General features: G+C 39.9%; 1 protein-coding gene across 3 annotated transcripts in view; it reads left to right on the top strand.

Moving 5' to 3' along the window:
- Positions 1 to 213: 213 nt before the first annotated feature.
- The window catches only part of UTRN (utrophin), a 483718-nt gene continuing 462289 nt past the window's right edge, over positions 214 to 21642 (top strand). Inside the window, exons 1-2 of one of the 3 annotated variants that reach the window (XM_057489131.1) lie at positions 214 to 611; positions 5941 to 6110. In XM_057489131.1, the coding sequence (XP_057345114.1) occupies positions 6032 to 6110 (79 nt within the window). In that variant the 5' untranslated portion in view covers positions 214 to 611; positions 5941 to 6031. Of the gene's footprint in view, positions 612 to 688; positions 940 to 998; positions 1280 to 5940; positions 6111 to 21642 lie in introns of those variants that run through there. The other 2 variants (XM_057489133.1, XM_057489132.1) reach the window with 2 other exon arrangements.

Below are 21642 nucleotides of genomic sequence, written 5' to 3'. Positions count from 1 at the left end.
CGGGCGCGTACCAAGGGGGCAGCAGCGCGCCCCCAGCCGGTCCGGCGCCCCACCCTCCGTCCTCCGCCCCCGGCGCTCCTCTCCAACAAAGGGGCCGGCCGGTGGCGGGGAGGAGGAGGGGCCGGGGCCGGGGCCGCCAGCCGCTCGCGCACAAAGTTGTGGAGTCGCCTTTCCTCGGAGGAGGGGAGCGGGCGGCCGCAGCCTGCCGCGGGCTTTCTCCCGCCGAGGGCCAAGGAGGAGCCTCCGGCTGCCGAAGCCGATTGGGGAATCTCGGGGAGAGGTGCCTCCCTTCTGGTGGGTCATTTCTGCAGGCGGAAAACTCCCTAGTGTTTGGCAAACTTGGTGCCCGCGCGCCCGTTCCAGCTTTGCACTTGGACGGGTTTGTTTTTGTTTTTGGCGGAACTACGGGGCAGGAAGATTGCACAAGTCAGGGGCGTTTTCAGTCGGTGTCAAAATTTTAATTTTTCTTTCGAACCTTGTCTGGTTCTCCACGCTGCATTTTTAAAAAACGTCGCACCACAGAACTCACGCTCGCACACCTCCGCGATTACTGCGACCCAGCACATTCAGAGGGGCCCTCGACCGGTCCGGGCCGCGGGCCACCGGAGCAGGTAAGCCCCTGCGTGCCTGAAGCCTCGGGCTGGGGAAGGGGACCACGGCCCGGGGAATGGGGCGTGGGCTTCGGGGAGGATGGACTTCCCTGCGGCTCCTACGCTCGGGATCGGCGTCCCGAGCCCCTTCTGCGGGCTGAGTCTGAGATGTAACCAACTTTTGCGTGCACTTTCCTCGGAACGTGAGTTCTGCTCCCCCAGGCGGGGGAGAGAGTGCCAGAAACGTGGAGGGAAATCGAGCCAGGAGGTCCTCGGAATCAGTGTAGTAGCGAAAGACCCAAACTCCGATTGGATCTGTGCTGGCTCCCCCAGCCCTCCTCCGCTCCGGGTGAGACGGTCGCGCGTCCGAGCCTCGTGGGCGAGGGGCGCCGGGTCAGTGGTCCCGGAGGGGACGGGGCCTCCTAGGAGGGCCTGTCACACACACCCCCCGCCCCGGGAAGGCGGGGCCCCGAGGTGTCTGCAAGAAGAGGGTGAGAAGAAGGTGGCTGTGTAGTAGGCGGGCGGGGGAGCGGCCCCCAGCCGTCAGCCGAGCAGGAAACGTGCTCGACCTCTGGGCCCGTGCCTGCTCCCGAGGGTGGGGCTCTGGAGGAGAGCCGCCAGTCCGTGCGTAGTCCCGCATGGGCACCTCTTCTGGTTTTCCAGGTTCTTGACATCTCTTGCTGCAACTGGTAAGGTAATTCTTGTTTCCCGTTGGCCCCGGGTCCGAGGCTCTGGTTGCCCAAGGCCACTTAGAAACCAGCGAAGGACTAATTTTAGGTTGTGCAACTTTAGAGGGCACGCTGTTAAAAGAGATTTTTTTCCTCCAAGTCCCGGAGTTCGAAAGGGACTCGTTCTAGGGTTGTTTGAAGGGAAGGAGAAAATGTGCCCGACCTTCAAGAGCCCAGGGACCTGCACTTTGTTTGACATTGAACTGGGGAGCCCCAGGTCGAACGGCTCCGCTCTGTGGGATGTCTCGGAGAGAGCCTCTTCTCTCCAAGCCTCGGGTCACCAGGGCCACGGGTCAGTTCCCCACGCCGAGCTTGGGCGGGTCGGTGCACCGGTTGCCGCGGCTGGAGCGCAACCGAGGTCAGAGGAGCCCCGATTCCGCGGGTCGGGGCCGGAGCTTGCGGCCTCGGGACCGGCGGCAGTAGCCACGTCCATCCCGTTGTAACTTGCACGCCCCAGGAAGTGCGGTTGGCCCTTCCCGGCTGGGTGCTGATGGGCGTGGGGCACGCCGCCTGCGGATAGCGCTGCAGGTCAGGCGAGACTTGGAGGAATGCGAAGCTCGTGGTGCGTCAGCCTCCAGAGTACCAGGCGGCCAGGGCCAAGGTTTACGCGGAGTCATTCCCCGCCCCGTCGGTCCGCATTTATGGGACCGATGAGACAGCTCTTTAACTGTCCTTCGGGTGTTTACTTAAAATTTATTGCTCCTGTAAACAGTATTAATCACTGTAGTATTAACCTTCCCTTGGAGCGTTTCAGAGAGTGAATGGCAGTTCTTGGCACTGGGCGGTGGCTTTTACTGTGTTTCAAGCAGAGCGGCAAATTCTTGCTCCTTTCTCTTCCCTTGCCTTCTCTTCCCACTCTCGCTAGCATTCCTAGGTTTTGGTTCCTAGTGTAAATGACTAGATAGCTGCTGCCCGCGGACCTATACCGCATTTCCTATCATAACTGCACATTGTTGAACCTATTTGTATTCTTACATTGTCTGATTCCCGAATTATTTTAAAATTAAAACAGTGGCTTTCATTGGCTTTATCTTTAAGGCAACCCCCTCGCACCCCCGGACTGTTTTATTGCCACACGCTCACGACTTCCGCTCCGTATGACAGCCAGAAGTGTTACGAAGAAAGAATTGGTGAATGTAGAGTTGATTGTATTGGTGTCAATGAGAAGCATCTGGCTAAACTTTGCAAAACGTCTTTGTGGGGGCAACAGAATCCTTGAGCAGTGGTAACAATAAATTACATTGTAGAGTACTGAAAGCTTATAAGGTGGTCTCCCATTCATTTACACTCAATTTCTCATTAACTTTGTATGGCCTTCCTTCCATTTCATAGATATGTAAGTGGAGGGTCACACCTAGGCACATTGTTAGTGATGAGACTTGGATTCTGTCTCCCGACAACCAATTATAAATCGCTGCAGCAGTAAGTGATTGAGAAGGAGGTCTCTTTCTGCCACGTTTTTTTCACCTGGAGTGCTCTGCAGGTCTGTGCAACAAGTGTCAGTCGGTGGCTACCAATGTTTAAGTGGTCTTCTGTGATTCTCCCTCTATCCTCTGATTCCCCGTAATAGTGTATTTTTGTACCATCTAAGAGATTTTGATTATCAAGAAGAGAAAATTTGAGACATTTTCTTGAAAATGGCAAAAGAAAATATTATAGTGAAAAAATATTAATGTGCAAATGAAAGAAAGTCTGGCGAAAACAGCTTACTCTTCTTTTTTTATGGAGTGGGAAGAGTTTTTGGGAAGCATTGAAGTAAAGACCCTTGGTTAAGACCAGCCATGAAGAAGTGCACCAGCGCTGCCTCTCAAAGGAAGAGTTGCTTTCCAATAAAGAGAATTTTTGTTAGGCAAACCTGATTTTCCCTAATACAATTTTATATGTATTCTTCTGAACTAAGTTTTAGGTTCTTAAATATAGTAAAATACACTCATGAATTCAGCAAATCTTTTACAGGAATGAACTACCAAAGAGGAACTTCATCACATAATAATGCCTAAAGTCTGAACAGTAGTACAGCAATACAAAAAAAGACAAAAGATTTTTATACTTATAAAACTTGGCAGACTGATGATGCAACCCATATTCTTCCCTATCAGAGAGGAAATTATTCCTAAAACTTTAGCAATCTACCACAGTTTTCATCTGCTTCAAATTCTTTAACACTTAAAACTTTCCTTGAAGTTAACTTTGACCTCTTTCTTATTAGAGCATACCCTTTTCCTGAGTGGTCAGGAAAAAATATACTAATTATATATTATATATATATTTATAGTATTATAAAATATAATATGGTATTCCCTTGAATTTTATATGTCATAAACATAATATAAAAATACTAAACATACAAATTAAAATATACTATAAAATAATAATGCCATGTGGTATGTCTTTGAATTAAAAAATTCAGTTGACTTACGTACAGCTAGCAGTCAGCTCTGGTTCTGATTATCTGTTGTAATATGTGAGTTAATGTCCATTATTTGCTGATTGATATTTGGATGTGTTGGCTATTATATTCCCAATTAAGTGATTTATTTATTTAATTGATGTGTAGGGTCCATATACCAATGGACATAAGGGACTGTTAAAATAAAGCCAAGCTGCTGAATTAAAATGGAATTCTGACTCTGTCTAGGTTGGTGGGGCAGTGTGTTCCAGGAAGTATTAGGGTACTCTAATTCTTGACCTTAAAAGGGTTTCTGCAGGATTAAATCCTTGATTTTTAAATTCTAAAGATGCTTTTGGCTAATTAATTAACAAAGATTAACAATATTTTTCTAGTGATATCTGTACTCAGCACAATTCAAATGGTGTACCTTCTAGAATAAAATATATATCAATGGATATAACATATAAGGATTGAGATTTATATTTAATCCAGACCATTTCTGAGATAAGACCTGCATATCCAACTGCCTTTTTGTTATCTCCATGTATATATCTCAGATACATAACTCAGCAAGTCCAACAACATTCATCATTTCTTCCTCCAGTGACTTACTTAGGCCCCAGTGTTCCCTTGCTTAGTGAGTGACTCACCCTCTACTCAATGGCCCATGCCAGAATTGGGCAGTCATTTGTGCATTAGTATCCTGAACCATATCCAGTCAGTTCCCAAGTCCTACTGGCATTCTTTATTTAACACTGACATATTCCACATATCCACCCATTTCTTACCATCTACCCTTGTTTAGGCCACAGTCATTTTCCTGCCTATAATATTACGCTAGAAAGAATAGAAGAATAGAATAGAAGAACACACATTCATGTGCTCTTTATCAACATTCCTTGTTTATCATTTTCCATTGTTTGCTTCATCTCTCTGTGTATATATGTGCATATACTTAGATCCCTTGCCTAATGACAAAACCATTAGCCAATATAAAGGAACTTTAATATTGATACTATAATATTGTCTAGTATACAGCCAAAATTCAGATTTTTTTGTATCATCCCTAAAACGTTTATTTTAGAAAATTCTGAATTCAATCAAGGATTTACACTTGGCTGTCATGTCTGTTTAGTCTCCATTAATCTCTGAAGTTACCTTTCCCTCAAGTGTTTTTTTTTTTTCATGAACATTGACAATTTTAAAGAGCCCAGATGATTTAATTTGAGGACTAGCCACAGTGTAGATATGTCTGCTCATGATAAGCCTCACATCTAAGATTTTGGCAAGGATACTGTTTTGATGATGTGGTATATTTTCCATTGCACCTTGATTCCCCTTATTGGTCCTTTGAAGTCTGAACACTGAGTTAAGGTTTGGAATTTTTTCACCTGACATTTTACTATGAAAAATCTTCAAACACACAGAGTAATTAAAAGAAATTTCCATTAAATACCCACATACCCATGGCCTATGTTCGTCAATGAACAGTTGTTGTATTCTGCATATTCTCCGTGGCTCCCCTCACGTGACTCTGGTCCACCTAAAAGCCAGAAAGATCTTTAAAGAAGATAAATCCGATCATGTTACATTCTGGCTAAAAACCATCTAAGGGATCTCCACTGGTCTTTAGAAAAAAATCAAAAGCCCTGACTTGGTCTTTAAGGGCCTGTCCCTGGTCCTATCTACCTACCTCACCTAGTTCAACAGATCTCTCTCCTCTCGCCTGTCTTCGCTCCAAACACACTGGCCTTTGCTCAGCTTCCTGAGTGCTCCGTGATTCTCCCTGCCACTTCACATGGGGGGCTCTGGCCTTTTTCTCTTCCCACCTCTCTTTGTGGCTAAATTCTTCTCATCCTTGAAGGCTTGGTTCAAATGTCACTTCTTCAAGAGAGCCTTCTTTAATTGTCTAGGGCAGGTCAGATTCCTCTGCTGGGTGCTCATACTACTTTCTGCCTCTCTTTGTACATTTGTAGCATATCAGTATTATAATGAAATAATTCATTATTATATCAGGAACTGCTTAGTGTCTATTAACTTCAGAATGGCAGAGGCTGTGTCTCTTTTTATATTCATATCCCCATTGCCCAGATCAGTGCCTTACACATAGCAGGCACTGAATAAGTATTTGCTGAATGTTTACTATATGTAACTGTATATGACTATATATATAAAATTATATATATGCATATATATTTTTTCAGATCAATACTATCCTTTTTCTTTTTAGGTATTGATGTCAAGCTGGACCATTACAGAAAACAGAAAGTCTTAAAAGAGGATTTAATAAAGTCTTTGGATTATACTGAAACTCAGCAAAGATGGCCAAGCATGGAGAACATGAGGCCAGGCCTGATGATGGGCAGAATGAGTTCAGTGACATCATTAAGTCAAGATCTGGTAGGTAATAGAAGCTTAAGAAAATGACATTTTATCCATAAACTACTTGGAAGACATAGGTTTTCCGGTTTGTTTTGTATTGTTTTTGTGAGACAAACTTCTTTTGAGAAGCATACTTCTGACAAATGACTGTTACATTATGGTGTCTTTGTGTGTGCATGCGCATGTGCATGCATGTGCGTGTGTGTGTGTGTGTGTATGTGTGTGTGTGTGTGTGTATGTGTCTGTCTGAGTGTCCTGTCTTCATTTCTCAACCCAATTTGGTCTCATTGTATGTTGACTAGCATTGCTTGGGGAAATTGCTACGTGTAGGTGGCTGCTGTTCATTCATAAGACTATTCTGTATTAAACACAAAATTAAACCCAAGCATTTTTTTCCTTGTGGCGTCGTTTATGAAGTTGAAGAGATTACATGCTCAAAGCAGGAAGTACTATGGTCTGTGGCAGGATGGAACATCTCGAGTTTTGCTTCCACTACCTTATACCCTCACCCCTGTCCCTTTTGGTGGCCGGGGTTAGGCCATTAGGTGTCCTACTTTGCTTCCCTTTCTGAAATTTCTCATGAACCTTCTGAAGGGACAATTTTCACCTGGGTAATTTAATGAACTAGACTAAGAGAGAGTAGTGATTTTCATGTGAACATTTACATTGGAGATCTAAGGATACCACTTCCTCCCCTAATCTTTTCATATAACCAAGTGCTTTTCAACAGACGCTGTGCAAATGAATCAACTAGGGAGTTTTTAAAAAATGCACATGCACTTTCTGTACTCCAAACCTATTGAATAGACATTGCTCTATTTTTAAGAAGCTTCAAATATGATTCTGAGACAGGCTTTTATGGGAGAGCATGCAGGGCCTTTCTGAACTTTGCAAATTACATGGAACTCCATCCCGGGTGTAAGCACTATTCTTAAGTAACTTTGAGAGTTACTTTGAGGTATAAAATTACATCCAGTGTTACTTGCTAAACAAAACAGGGACTTACAGTCTGTTTTTGTTATGTGAACCATTGTTATGTTATGTTAAGGGCCTATTTCTTAATTATTTGAAATTACAAAAACATGTACTGAAAATTGGCCCTAGAGTAATAGGGGTCTCATTTCCCGCCATGGTTCTGGGGTTGGTTGATTGGTAAAAGTTTTGGTTATTACTGTCTTAGTTCTAAACATGTAACTACTGCTGTGTAGCCTGAGGATACTTTGGGGATACAGCTTAATATCCTGTTTTAAAGTGTGCTTTGAGGATGTTTCATTCCTCCAAAATTTCTTTTGTTTGAAATGTTTTAGTAGTATAAAGTACTATATAGATAGAAGGGATCATCAATCTTTCAACAATATAGAGTGTATATTGAGAAATATGTTAAATATAACAAAAAGGAAAATGTAAGTGAGTCAGTTTAACATATCCATGCTTGTCATGCTCAATAAGTTGTGGAGAGGTGTATTTTTAAATAGCTTACCGAGTTAACCTCCATTATAGTAAGACCTTTGATATTTGTAACTACATCCTTTAGCCATGTCCATTAAAAAGTAATTATAGAAGATTAAAAATACTGTGTTTATATGATGAATGTGTGTAACTTCCAAACTGTTTTTCAAATAAAAAATTATTTTAAAAAGCTGATAATTCTCATACTCTGTTGTGGGACAGTTAGGTAGACATTATCACATTTCCAATGTGTGCATACCAGTTGGCCCAGTAACTCTATTATTAGAATTTTTTCCTAGGGAACACATAGAAATATATAAGCTAGAAGCTGGTCACAGTATTTTTGTAATAGAAAAAAATTGGAAACACCATACAAATGTAACATTGAGGATTGGTTAAATCATAATTTCCCTGAGTATTTTAAAAGGAGCACAAATTCTAAGGTATAATTCAAAAAAGGATATCATGAGCAAACAACTTCAGGTTCCTTCAATGCAGGGCATCTGAACAGATCACATAGAATCTCAATGGAGCTAAATTAGGGTGTATCCATAAAGCAGAATATCATACATTCATAAAAATGTTACAAATGTGTATACGTATGTATATAAATGAACATAGAAATATGTTCTTGATATTGTTACATCAAAAATATGTGCATTATGAAGTCATTGAGGTGAAATATATTTTTTCCAAAAAGTTTAGCAGAGTGTACACTGCTAAACATTAATTAGTTATTAGTTAATGAGGAAACATTATTTGCATTTTGGGATTATTATTTTTCTCTTTTTGCACATATGTGTATTTTGAAGTTCTTTAATGAGCCCGTATTAGTTGGTTCTTACATTTTTAAAGACTCAAATGCCTAGAGTGTTTTAATGCCAAGGCTATGACTACTACTTTTTTTTTTGTGGCACCTACTCCAAAATGCTTTGAAAAGTTAGCTCTTGCATAGCTGAGATACGAATCACATTCTTTTGGCTGGGTTATGTTGCAAAAGCCAGGAGATAAATTTGGACTTGAAAGGGCCTATTAGTCTGAATCTTGCTTTCTGGAAGAGACTTTTTTGGTTTGTTTAAGGTAAATACTAGTATATAGTGGTCAGGTTTCATGGTACTCTAAAATTTGTGTATCAAAAAGGGATTTTTAGTTCAGATTAAGTCAAAGGAATCATATAATTCATATTTTGAAAGATCTGCCTTGGACACGTTCTATGCTGTATTTGTTGCCTTTTCATTTTTTTAAAGGAATGCTTTCTTTTAGGGAAATTTTTATTCTAATTGATTCTTCTAGGTTTCTTCCTTTTGGGGTATTATTGTATGGGGGAAAGGGATAGAGATTGGAATGGAAAAAAACTAATGCTGGGAGTATATTGATACATGTAATCTCTTGGTTTATGAAGATCCTTCTCTGCTCCTTTCTCCCCAAATCCTTGAGTTTGGACAGTCAAAAAGCCTGACATAGTAAAAATACTTTTGCATTTTACTTTAAGTTATTGGGCTTGTTTATATTACCATCAATCAATATTAACTTGCTTTATGCTTTATGTGAGGTTTAAAGTTTTTTAAAAAGTCATTTCCACCATCTATACAGATATTAAGTTATCAAGGGTAGGTGTTGAAATAGTTTCATGAATATAAAAGCCATACATTTCTTTATGGTTGTTGTACCTTTGCCTTCCATTTGAATGGATTTTAGAAACAAACATGAAAGAATATGACCTTCGATGATTAAGGGTTGGGTAAAAGTAACTTAGTTTAAAGACACATAGGTCAAGTTTGACATTAATGACTGCATCTTTGACAGCCCAAATTAGTGGGCCTCAGAGAGCTTAAGAAGTTAGTAAATATTTTGAGAGAGTAGGCCAAGAAGAAGAGATTTTTTTTTAAGTAAAATATATTGCCAATGGAGTTTGTGATGCATAAACTTCTGCTTGGAACATTTTAAACATAAAATAATAAAATGGTTTGAGATGCATATGAAGTCAAAGAACATCCTGCTATTTTTTTTTTTTAAACTGGGAGTTTGTACTTCTCGATCGCCTTCACCTATTTTGATTATCCTCCCACACCCATCCCTTCTGACAGCCACTAGCTTGTTCTCTGTATTTATGAGTCTATGAGTCTGTTTCTGCTTTTGTTTGTTCATTTGTTTTATTTTTCAGATGCCACATTTAAGTGGAACTGCATGGTGTTTGTCTTTCTCTGTCTGACATTTCACTTAGCCTAATACCCTCTAGATCCATTTGCGTTGTATATGGCTAGATTTCATTATTTTTTATGGCTGAGTAATATTCCATTATATGTATATACGACCTCTTCTTTATCCATTAATCTATCAGTGGACACTGAGTTGCTTCTGTAGCTTGGATACTGTAAATAATGCTGCAGTAAAAAATAGGGATGCATTTATCTTTTTGAATTAGTGTTTTTGCTTTCTTTGGGTAAATACCCAGAAGTGGAATTCCTGGATCGAATGGTAGTTCTATTTCTCATTTTTCCTACAGTGACTTTACCAGTATACATTCTCACCAACCATGGGCAAGGGTTCCCTTTTCTCCATATCCTTGCCAACACTTGTTTCTTGTCTTTTCGAAACTAGACATTTCGTGGGTGAGGCATGAGGCGATATCTCATGGTGGTCTTAATTTGCATTTTCCTGATGATTAATGCTGTTGAGCATTCTTCCAATAGCTAACACTCTTCAAAGCTAGTAATGTAGACTAAGTCCTCCTCTTCTATTCTCAGTGCTTCTGTGGTAAGTGTTAGCCCAGAGCCCATAGAAAGGGTAAACCTCAGGGTTAAAGACTGTCAGCAAATCTTGACAGTTTGAGGGTTTGAATCAAAGTCTCTCAGATGGAAGAGGGCCATTTGTTGAATGAATTAGGTAAACCCCACATTGTTGGGTGGTTCAGTATGTTCTGTAGAAGATCTTGGGCAGGATGCCTCAGGGTAACAGTTTCATGATTTTCTCCTTCACCTTTTCTCTTCTTGTCTAATCTTGGCATCTAATTCTTGAAGGAACATTAGAGGCCATATAACTTGGCTGTGCCTGTGAGGTGGTTACCCAGCCTTTGCTTGAACATCTCCAATGATGGTATTTTGCTGGTGATGATGATGGTGATAATTCTAGCAACTTATATTTACTGAACACACACTGTGTACAGATATGGTGCTATGAGTTTAATTCTCTTAAGCACTATTTTACAGATGACAAATGTGAGCCACCCAGATGTAATTGGCCACTGGGCTTCCTTCTGTTTCTCCAAAGGCCCAGTTGTGCCTACCTCAGGGCCTTTGCACATCTCTCTTCTTCCTTTCTTGACCTGACAGGCGTCTTCTTGTCAGTTAGTTGTGGGCTTAAATTTCATCTCTGAGAGATCTTCCCTGCTGATTTAGGAAGTAGCTTTCTCAGTCACTCTTGACTTCATTGTTATGTTTAAGTTCCCTGTATGTTCTTATCACTGTCTGGCACTTTCTTGTTTTGTGTGTTTGTTAATGTGCTTCCCACTGTAATTTAAATCCACAAGAGTAGGGACCAATACATCCCTGGTGCCAAGCCTGGTGCCGCAGCTCATAGTAGATGAGCAATGAATGTTTATTCAATGAAAAAGTCTATGGAGCTAGAAAGTGCCAGAGCTGGGCTTCTCTAGGCCTCCACGTGGCATGATAGCCCTACAAGAGGAGGGCTGATTGTTGGAGACAACCTGTCTGGGCCTCTGCTGGCTCTGATCCCTCATTCTCTGTTAGGAGTTAGCAAAGGGGAACATAGCAGAGGACAAGCAGTCCTCTGGGTAGAAGGTAGAAAATTGATAATCTGTTTCTGACGTGAATTCCCTTTTCTCTTTTCCTCTGCTGCTTAAGGCTTTTCACTGGCTGGTGAAAAAAAAGGTACTGGATTTCAGATGCACTGAGATTTGGCACAGTTTCAGTCCTGGTCTGATGCCCAGATGGGTATCTGTGGGTTTGAAAGAATTGGTAGAGGTGGAGGGAGGGGGAAGGAAGAAAAGAGAGGCTAGTGAAATAAAAACAAAATGAATTATTTAATATGGAATATTATACCTGGTTATATTTATAGCAAGCCTCCTAAAAAAGATGCTGTATTTGCAGGAAATTTGCTTAACAAGAGTCATTTTTTATGCAAATTATGAGGGAGATTACCTTATTTGATTATCCTGCACAGGCCTTTCTTTAGGAAAGACAGTGGTTAAGTTGTAAGTAGGGAATCACTAGTCTACTTCTTTCTCTTTTATTTAAAGAAATATCTGTGAGGAGTTTTTCTAAAGAGCTTAAGGGACTGTGAAAAAAAGTCTTTTTTTTCCCTGAAGCTTTACTTGGCTGGAATACCTGTGCTTTGAAGGGAGCTCTCTAAGTGGGTTTGTTTTTTTCCATGAGCCCTGGGGATTTGTGGTGAGGGACACTAACTCTGACAGAAATTCATCTCTGACAGAGGGAAGCAGCTATTCTTATAATGCAATATGAAGTATTCTCTGTGTTGTTATTTGCTGAAGCAGTGCAGTCATAGAAAAGTTTTCTGTTTTCTGTACTTCTCGTGACCTGTTACTATGGTTGTGAGATCTTTGTAGGTGATCCATTCATAATTGGAAAATGTGAATTTCAGCTGAAAATGTTCGAAGAACTTGAAGTACATTAATTATATAGACAGCAGGGAAAACTCAATTTTTTTGACTTACTTGAGGCCAGAAGTTTGAACTAGGTGCTGATATGATAAATTTCCTAGAAACGAAGGAACATGCAAGATCATTCAACAATAGTAAATATTAGTTAAAATTTAATTGCAAAAGGATACTCAGGTGGCTTCAGATGTATTAGCTGGGTTTTGTTTTTTCCCTTTACGCTGTGTGTGGAGGCAGAGGTATTTACTATGTTATTATTTTCATTTTTATTTTTTCATGCCTGAACTGTTTGATATTAAATATACTCAATTCAGTACTTGAAATGTGAGTCAGTGTGAGTTTTTAATGTATATTTACTCTCAACTTGTGGACTGAGAAATCTACCAGATCCAGCTTAGATTCACTTTTTCTGCCTCTGCACCCAGATTTACACATGTCAACCTTGGGAGGCAGACAGTTTCCAGGTTCCATGTAGCCTTTGCACTGGTGCTTTTGAACAACCGAATACCTGAGGTTTATTTATGTCCTTGGGGCTTCTCTGTCAGAAGCCTGTAGTCCTGGCCTAGTTAAAAAGGGGAATTGTTTATGTGTGCTCATTTGGCAGCTAAGATTAAGGTCTGGAGTGGTATAATCGTATAGAGGTTTTGAGAACTCCATTTCTTAAAAATAAATAAAATCAGTTCTGTTTATCACAGCCATTGAACTCAAAGCATAAAGCAGGAGAGTAAAGTTTAGTAGGTGAATATTTTCAAATGAACATTTTTTTGGTGGCTGGGTAGCCAGCTAGTATGATTTCTGTCCAGTTCAATAATTTTAGCATTTAATTAAAAACAATTTTTTTTTCAAAGAGCAGGAAAAAGCCAATAATGACATTTCTTATGTAGCAGAGAAACCCAATTAAAAAAGACTTTGTGTCTCTAGAGTGATACAATTATGAAATAAATACATCTGTACTTTAACAAGTATTATCTATTTAGATATTCTTTAATACCATAGTTTTAATATTTGCAAATTTCTTCTGTTCCATTTTCTAGTTAAGAATTTGGTATATGATATTTTGTGAGGAATAGCATTTTGAGGTTGATACTAATTGGTTCTCTTGTTCCTCATAGTTTGTGTGTGAGTCATGTTATTTAAAGTTAATGCAGTAATTACATAGATGTATACATATGCTTTTATTTTGAAAGTTGGGTTTGGGGCTCATCCTGTGTGGTGTTCTTAACTCAGGCAGCATGTCAGAACCACCCTTCTGGATTCTGATTCAGTCATGCAGGCAGGTTCCTGGCATCTGGTTTTAACAAGCTTTTCAAGTGCCACGATTTATGGACAAAGAAGGCAAGTTTAAGACTCTTGGAGCTAAAGTGAAAGTGGTCTGTACGTTTCAGAGCAGGAAGGCTCTAGTCACATGTTGAAGCTCATTTCTACTTATAAACACCTCCCTTTAAACAACTCGAAAAGGCAACAGAGTTTTTTGGTATCAGACATTTTTTCTTTCGCCTTGTATTTTGAAGTGTTTGGGTTGTGCCGAGCAAGGTTACAACTGTGGAGAGAGAGTGGGTCAGGAGAGTGATGAAACTTGGTGCATTTCTTATTATGGCCCACTGAACCAGATCATAGCAAAGTATTCAGCACTGGAGTATTTCTTCATTGAGCAATTTGGTCTTCCACTCACTGTATTTCACCTCTTCCTGCTGTGAGCCTAATGTTACATCCTGAATTTTTACATGGAGGCCTTTGATCAATTCATTGTAAAAACTCATTGTGTATATTTTCCAAAGAACTATGTCCAAGTCAGGTATGTTTTTGACTCATCGAGGGGAAATGTCCGCACATCTGTCTTCTATGCCAGTTTTCTTTTTAATTAAGTTATAATTTATTTATATAATGGAATAATTTGCAATAAAAATAACAGGTTCTTTCTGTATGGATATGGGGTGATTTCTAATATATGAAAGAAAGTGTAAAACATAGTGACCCTATGCTAGTTTTTTTAATCTTTAAAGTATTACATATGTATTTTGCTTCCCTCTTTGTGTAATCTTAAACAGATGACATCTAGTACTTATATTTGATATAACCACACTCTCTTTTGATAGAAAATAATTTGTCTACCATTAATTTCAAATGAGTGAATTTTCAAGGATGGATACTTATTTTTATGTCAAGGGTGAATTCGGAGTTAAGTGATTTATATAGACCACCATCACAAGTTCCCTAAGGATCTATAAAAATACCCAGATACCTTGGGATGTCCTGGTATTCATTTAACTAAACCAAACAAACACTAAACCCCCAATCTTTTATAAGCCTTGAGTTATTTACAGTAATGTCTTTGAGTTCTAATCTTTAGCCTCTTTGAAGCCAGAGGACGGGATCTTCATTTCTTCATTGATTAAACAACCTTCAGGGTGGCTTGAAATATGTAATTGCCTCTCTATATGTCATTGTGTGAAATTTGAGGTCATGTCTCAGGATTTAATGGGAGCCGTTCCTGGGGCAGATTTAAGTCTGGGACTTAAAAAGGGGGCACTTGGGAAGGCCTGAGTGGGGTGATACTTTTCTATTTGAACAAAGACTTCTGTGCAGACCTTGGCCACGTGGAAATATGGGTAAATTTTAATGAACTACTTAGGAGGAGCCTTTTCAGTTATATTTGAAACAAATGGATCACAAAAGCACTACTGCCAAACCAATGGACTTAAAACCAAAATTTGGCGCCAAGTTGTAAACGATCCATTTTTCAAAGTGAATTGTTGTATTGCCAATTTAAAAATTATACCACCTTTTTCTATTGAGATACAGTTAACCTAACATTATATCAGCTGCAGGTGTACAACATCATGATTCTGTATTTATAGATATTGTGAAGTGGTCACCTCAATAAGTCTAGTTAACAATCCTCACCATACTTACAGACTTTTTTCTTGTGATGAGAACTTCTAAGGTCTGTTCTCTTAGCAGCTTTCAGATGTTCAATACAGTATTATTAGCCATAGTCACCATGCTGTACTTATATCACCATGATTTATTTATAGTATAACTGGTGTGTAAGTTTTCACTCTTCACCTGTTTCACCCACCCCTTCACCTCCTGCCCCTGGCAACCACCACTCTTTTCTCTGTATCTTCGAGCTTGGTTTTCTTTTTTTTTTTTTTGATTCAGCATATTAGAGAGATCATATAGTATTTGTGTTTCTCTGATTTAATTCACTTAGCATAATGCCCTCAAATTCCCTCCATGTTGTTGCAAATGGCAAGATTCCCTTTTTATGACTGAATAATATTCCTTTGTGTGTGTGTGTGTATGTATATATACACATACCACATTTTCTTTATTCATACATCCATCAGTGGACACTTAGGTTGCTTCCATGTCTTCACTACTTATAAATAATGCTGCAGTGAACATGGGGGCACATATATCTTTTTCAGTTAGTGTTTTTGTTTTCTTTGAATAAGTACCTGGAAGTGAAATTGTTAGATTACACAGTAGCTCTGTTCTTAATTTTTTTGAAGAATCTCCATACTGTTTTCCATTGCAGCTAAACCAATTTACATTCTCACCAACAAGATACTGGAGTTCCCTTGACTCCACATCCTCATCAACACTTGCTTTTTCTTGTCTTTATGATAATGGCCATCTAACAGGATTGAGGAGATATCTCATTGTGGTTTTGATTTACATTTCTCAGATAGTTAGTGATGTTGAGTACTTTTTCATGTGCCTGTTGGCCATTTGTCTGTCTTCTTTGGAAAAATATCTATTCAGATAATCTGTACATTTTAAAAATTGGATTGCTTGTATTTTTGTTATTGAATTGTATTAGTTCTTTATCTATTTTGGATATTGACCTATTGGCAGAGGTCATCGAGAGGATGTAATGTTGACCTGCAAGCTGGACCCACACAGTCAGAGGCTTCTTACCCCCTCCTCTGTCCTCTGAATGTATGTTCTGCTAACTGTTCCCACAGTGGGAGCTAGTCCACGGATGCAGCCATGAGAGAGTGATGTGTTATGCAGACCATCTGGGTGGAATATGTGACTGAACTCCACTAAGGCCTCTATATAAGCGTCTAAGATTCTGGTGGGTTGGTGTGGAGATCTATTTACTTTGCAGTCACCCAAGACTAACCTTGTATGAAAGCTCCCTTCTTATTAAATCTGCCACCTGCCAACCTACAGTGATCTGCCTCTTTCTTTGGTCTTCCCTTTCCCTCCTCCCTGTATGGGGCCAATTTTGAATTTTACCCTGGAGAACTCCTGAGGTTGCCAACAAACATATCCCCTTATCAGATACATGATTTATAATATATTGTCTTTTACAATTTAACATGTTGACTCTTGACTCAGAGCTGGGAGAATGAATCTGAGTCTTGTTTGGTGTTGAAGGTTCCTGGCCTTAAATAAAATGCCATGTGTGTTCTAGTTCACTCTGTTACCTTATGTAGTTCCTTCAAAGGCACTTAGATAATGTCATACTGCAGAATGTAAAGGTATTTGTTTTTATATTTTTACGTGATGTCAGTGGTCAGTTGTACAACATTTCAGACCCTCAATCATACATTAAATACCATTTTAATACCATATGCCTAGAAAATCAGAGTAACTGGCAGTATTTTAACTTACATGTACTTTTTCGAGAGAAGTTAGAAGAGTGTGGTTATTTGGAGAATGCACACAGATAATCACTCTCTGTGTCAGGCCAGCCTTATTTGGTGCAGGACATCTTATTCTGGGGATCTGGCATTGAGGCAGAGTGCTTAGAGAGGATGTTTAAGTGAAACATTTGGGGAAGTCTAATGCTATCCTGTCTTTCTAGCAGCACTGTGCCCCCCAACCCCGCCAACCCCAAATCCAATGAAGGAGGCAAATGGCACCATGTGAGGACTGTCCTTGACCCTATTCTTGCCTTTGTGATATGGCTTGTTTTCTGTGTTTGATTGTTCTCCTCCTCTGGAACCCCCAGTTGTGAAACCTCCATCCTTCAAACATCAGCATAGGTGCTACAAATCATTCTACTCCCCGATGATCACTGAGCCTTGAGTCAATCTCCTTGTTCACTCTTGATTTCAATTTTTGGCTCTTGCTTCTGTATTTCCTAATTTGACTTTCTGAGGCCAGCCTTTAACTTAGTCTCCATATACAGTAAGTGCTCAATAAAAGCTTACTGTGCCCTTCAATGGTTTAAAAAATTGGATTTGCTTATATGCATACCTTATATACTCAGGAAATGGTTGTTGTTCAGTCATTGTTGCTAGGTGATGGGCTCAGAGGTGAGCAACTCATGCGTCTGTTCTTAAGATGTTCTCAGACCACTTGGGAAAAGAAGCATAAATAGACATCCATGTACAAAAACTGGTGCAATGTACACAAGTTTGTGGGAATATAGGAGGAGGAAGGACAAGCTCTTGCCTTGGTGGGAAGGAGGGTAGGGCAGGAAAGAGAGTGCCCTAAGAGGAGTGCCTTTGGGGTGTGCCGTGAAGGATGCGTAGGAGATAGCCATGTGGACAACGAAGGGCATTCCAGGTGGATGGAAAAAAACAATGCCCTTTGAGTCTGTAGCTGGTAGGTGAGGGTGGCTGGAGTTTTGCAGAGGCTGGGAGAAGTTGGGACCAGATTTTGAAGGCTCTTTTGAAGCAGGCTAAGAGGTTCAGTCTTTTCCTTGCGAAGAGTCACTGCAGGATTTTAAGTGGGTTAATGGTGAGCTCAGTACTGTTTTTCAGAAAGTTAACTTGGTTGGCAGTAGGAATGATACATTTAGAAGGGAGCAGAATTGGAGGGAGGCAGGGAGCAGGGAAGAGTTGTGAAACTAATTGAGGTGACAGATTATGGGGGCTTGGAAGAGAGTGGTGCAGGTGGAGATGGAGTAGGAAGCATTTCAGAGACGGTCAGCAGTTAGTAACAATATGTTTAAAGCCACAATGTAAGCTTCACTTTGTTTTATATTTTTCAACCAGATGGATAGTTTTTAAAATCATGTTGTCACTCACGTTCTTAGCACTTTGAGTTATTAGCTCTTCTTCCAGAATTATTTTTCTTAACTTGATTAATTTCTACATTTTAAAGGTAGTTTTACTTCTTAGTTACTTTTTATTTATTTGGTATCATTAATCTACAATTACATGAGCAACATTATGGTTACTAGACTCCCCCCATCATCAAGTCCCCCCCACGTACCCATTACAGTCACTGTCCATCAGCATAGTAAGATGCTACAGAATCACTACTTGTCTTCTCTGTGTTGTACAGCTCTCCCTGTGCCCCCACCACATTATGTCTGCTAATTGTAATGCCCTCTTTTTTCCCCTTATCCCTCCCTTCCCACCCATCCTCTCCAGTCCCTTTGAAAAAGACATACACACCCCTATGTTTATCACAGCACTATTTACAATAGCCAAGAAATGGAAGCAACCTAAGTGTCCATCAGTAGATGAACAGATCAAGAAGAGGTGGTACATATACACAATGGAATATTATTCAGCCATAAGAAAAAAACAAATCCTACCATTTGCAACAACATGGATGGAGCTGGAGGGTATTATGCTCAGTGAAATAAGCCAGGCAAAGAAAGACAAGTACCAAATGATTTCACTCATCTGTGGAGCATAAGAACAAAGAAAAAACTGAAGGGACAAAACAGCAGCAGACTCTCAGAACCCAAGAATGGACTAACACTACTACTCTTTTTTTCTGAAGTATTGCCTTTTGGTCAGTTCACGTGGATAACTTTGAATTGAATTGTTAAAGTAGCATTTGTATTTTTTTCTATATGTATATTCTGAAAGAATGGTCACCCTTCAGAAAAAAGTAGATTTATTGAAGTGAGAAAAAAGAGAAAGTTTATTCATGTAAATAAAGTATAGCACAAAAGTTCTTTGAAAGGTAGCAAAGGAAGGTAATATTAATCTCATCTTAAAGTGAAGATAATAGTCTTGGACAGTTAAAAGAAAATCTATATATGAACAGAGCCTAGAAAACTATTTCAGAGGAACTTTAATTGAAGAGTAGAATGTTTCATGTGACCCTGTGAGATAATGTCATTCTATGTTACTAAATTCAGCTTCAAGAGATAGGATAGAGTAAATGCAAATTAAAAATAAATTAAGAACAGATGTTGAGAAATACCTTTCATTTAGGAAATATTTAAGTGGTGGAAAGGTCATTGGAGTTCAGTCAATAAAGCTGGGTGCTCAGGAATCAGAATTTTTCAGCAACAGATGCTTTTCCTAATGCTTTGCTCTGCCATGGGGGTTTGGGGAGTACGAAAAAGAAGTTATTGTCTGTCATCATTGTATTATTTACCTTTTAAGGTCCATCTTTCAAAGCCTTGTATTTAGTAGGCTAACTTTAAATTCTGGTATGGAAGCTGGTATTTCAGAATCGTGGTTCCCTTGACCTTTAAGGAAAAACAGAAGGGCTGGTGAAGGGCAATGAAAACTGTGATGTTGGGCTGTGTATCAGTGATGCCTACGTTTTGATTTGGCCAGTTTAATTGTCTCTCTTGGCTATGAGTCAATATAGTTTTCTGTAAGACTCAGCTCTATCTTATGTTATGGAGATGATTAAGAAAAGATCTGTCTGTCAGTCTGTCTGTATCTATCCAGTCTATCTGTAAAAGATGTTTTGAAGAGCATTTTGTTACCTTGATCTTACTATGTATTAAACACTTGGATCAGCATCTAGGTGACTGTAAGACATAGGTCTGGGTGTCAGCTGCCTTTTACTTAAGAGAGGGTTGATCTGGTCAGATTTGCTCTGCAGGAGAACAGATCACTTGGGTTGGGGTGGTGGATGGGGCAAGGCTGGAGGCCTGGAGAACCACTGTACAACTCAGTTGAAGGGCAAGTGACACGGGGGCAAGCTGGAAAGCTTTAGGAGGAGATAGACTTGAGGGACATAATGGTAGGGGGGAGAAGTCGGCTTTCCACCTTCAACACATGACAAGTGAAGCCTTTTATTATGGATTTGAGGGGAGGGAGGTGAACAATATATGTAAAATGTATCCCAGGAGAGTGACTGAGCTGGGATCACATCCTTGAAAATGGGTAGCTGGATTCTTGACTATATTCTCCTCAGTGATCTGTGGAACTCTTAAAGATATTTTCAAATTTCTAAAAATTTCAGCAGGAACTATTTTATTTCTCTGTATTTTCTGAGATTTTTGACTGACCCTAGAATGTGCACCTGGAGAAAGGGGAATTTAAGAGATGACAAATTATGGCAGTGGGAGATGAGGAATGAAGAAGTGGTTTTTGATTGTTAATATTTTAAACAAGTAGTTGACCCCTTGGGAGTTGGCTATATTAAATTCCAGGGTCCCAGGGTCATAAGAAGCTAGAATAGCAGGTGTTATTCTAGCTAACCTTATTGATTTGAGGAGGGAGTGGGAGGAATTATCAAGAAAAAGAAACACTGCACTGTGTACAAAATCTTTTACAAATGTGCCTCTGCATATTTTCTGGGAAAAAGTGTCCACAGTTTTCATTATATTTTCAAAGGAGGCCTGTGGCCCACCGAAAAGTTGAGTCTTATTAGGGATGTGCCTCTTGTGGTATTTTAGTCTTTTCTGATGAAAAGTCAATGTATGTTCTGATACTCTGGCATGAGTGTAGGGTCCCACAGTATTGCCTCCACAACTCAAATTCTGGGCACTATGTTGCCTCTTATTTCAGAGCCATTCAAACACAAGACCTGATTACTAGAATTAGGATGAGTAGACACAAGGTTTGAAGGGCAAAATTTCTGATCATGTTTGACCCAGTTTTGCATATAATGAATTTTTATTTGTTGATGAATCTTTCCCTTTTGTTACTAAAAGTGGCAAATAATCAGACATAAATTAATAATTAACAGTCTGGTTCAGATTTTAAAAAAATTAATTATTAACTTGTGCTTCATCAAGTTCAGGTGGAGTGGGTATCACAAAGCTTTTTTTCTAACATCAAAGGTAATTTATTTTCCAAAAATGTTGGTCTCTTTGTCACCTGAGAGCAGGCTAGCCAGCCTCTCCCACACTCATGGACTCAGAGTAGTGGTTCTTCCTTGCAGACATTCCCCGATGGCCTTTCACGGACTTCTCTTCTCTCATGCCTCTTGCTTCCAGAGGGCCAGGCAGTGTTCCCCTTGCTCCACATTTCAGACCCGACCTCCCAGCTTAAATCTCATGTCATAGAATTGCGTTGCCCCAAACCTCACTGTAGAAATGACACAGGGTCAGCCCATCCCTTCCTCTTGTTTCTCTGTGATTTTTAGCTCCTGGTTCACCATCACTCTTTCCCAAAGTTACTCTGTTGCACTGATTTCAATGTAAGCATAGATGATCCTTGCAACAGTCTCTCAGGTTTTGAACTTCTCTTCCTAGTGAGCTTGTCTTCTACCTCAGTGGTCATACCCTGGCAAAACCATCATCATCATTTAAGATCCCAGCCCCTTGATCACCTGAATTCTTAAGTGTTACACTTTCTC

The sequence above is a fragment of the Manis pentadactyla genome, chromosome 12 (genome assembly GCF_030020395.1).
Source record: "Manis pentadactyla isolate mManPen7 chromosome 12, mManPen7.hap1, whole genome shotgun sequence".
In the NCBI taxonomy this organism is placed as follows: Eukaryota; Metazoa; Chordata; class Mammalia; order Pholidota; family Manidae; genus Manis; species Manis pentadactyla.
This window is presented reverse-complemented; position numbering and strand designations above follow the sequence as displayed.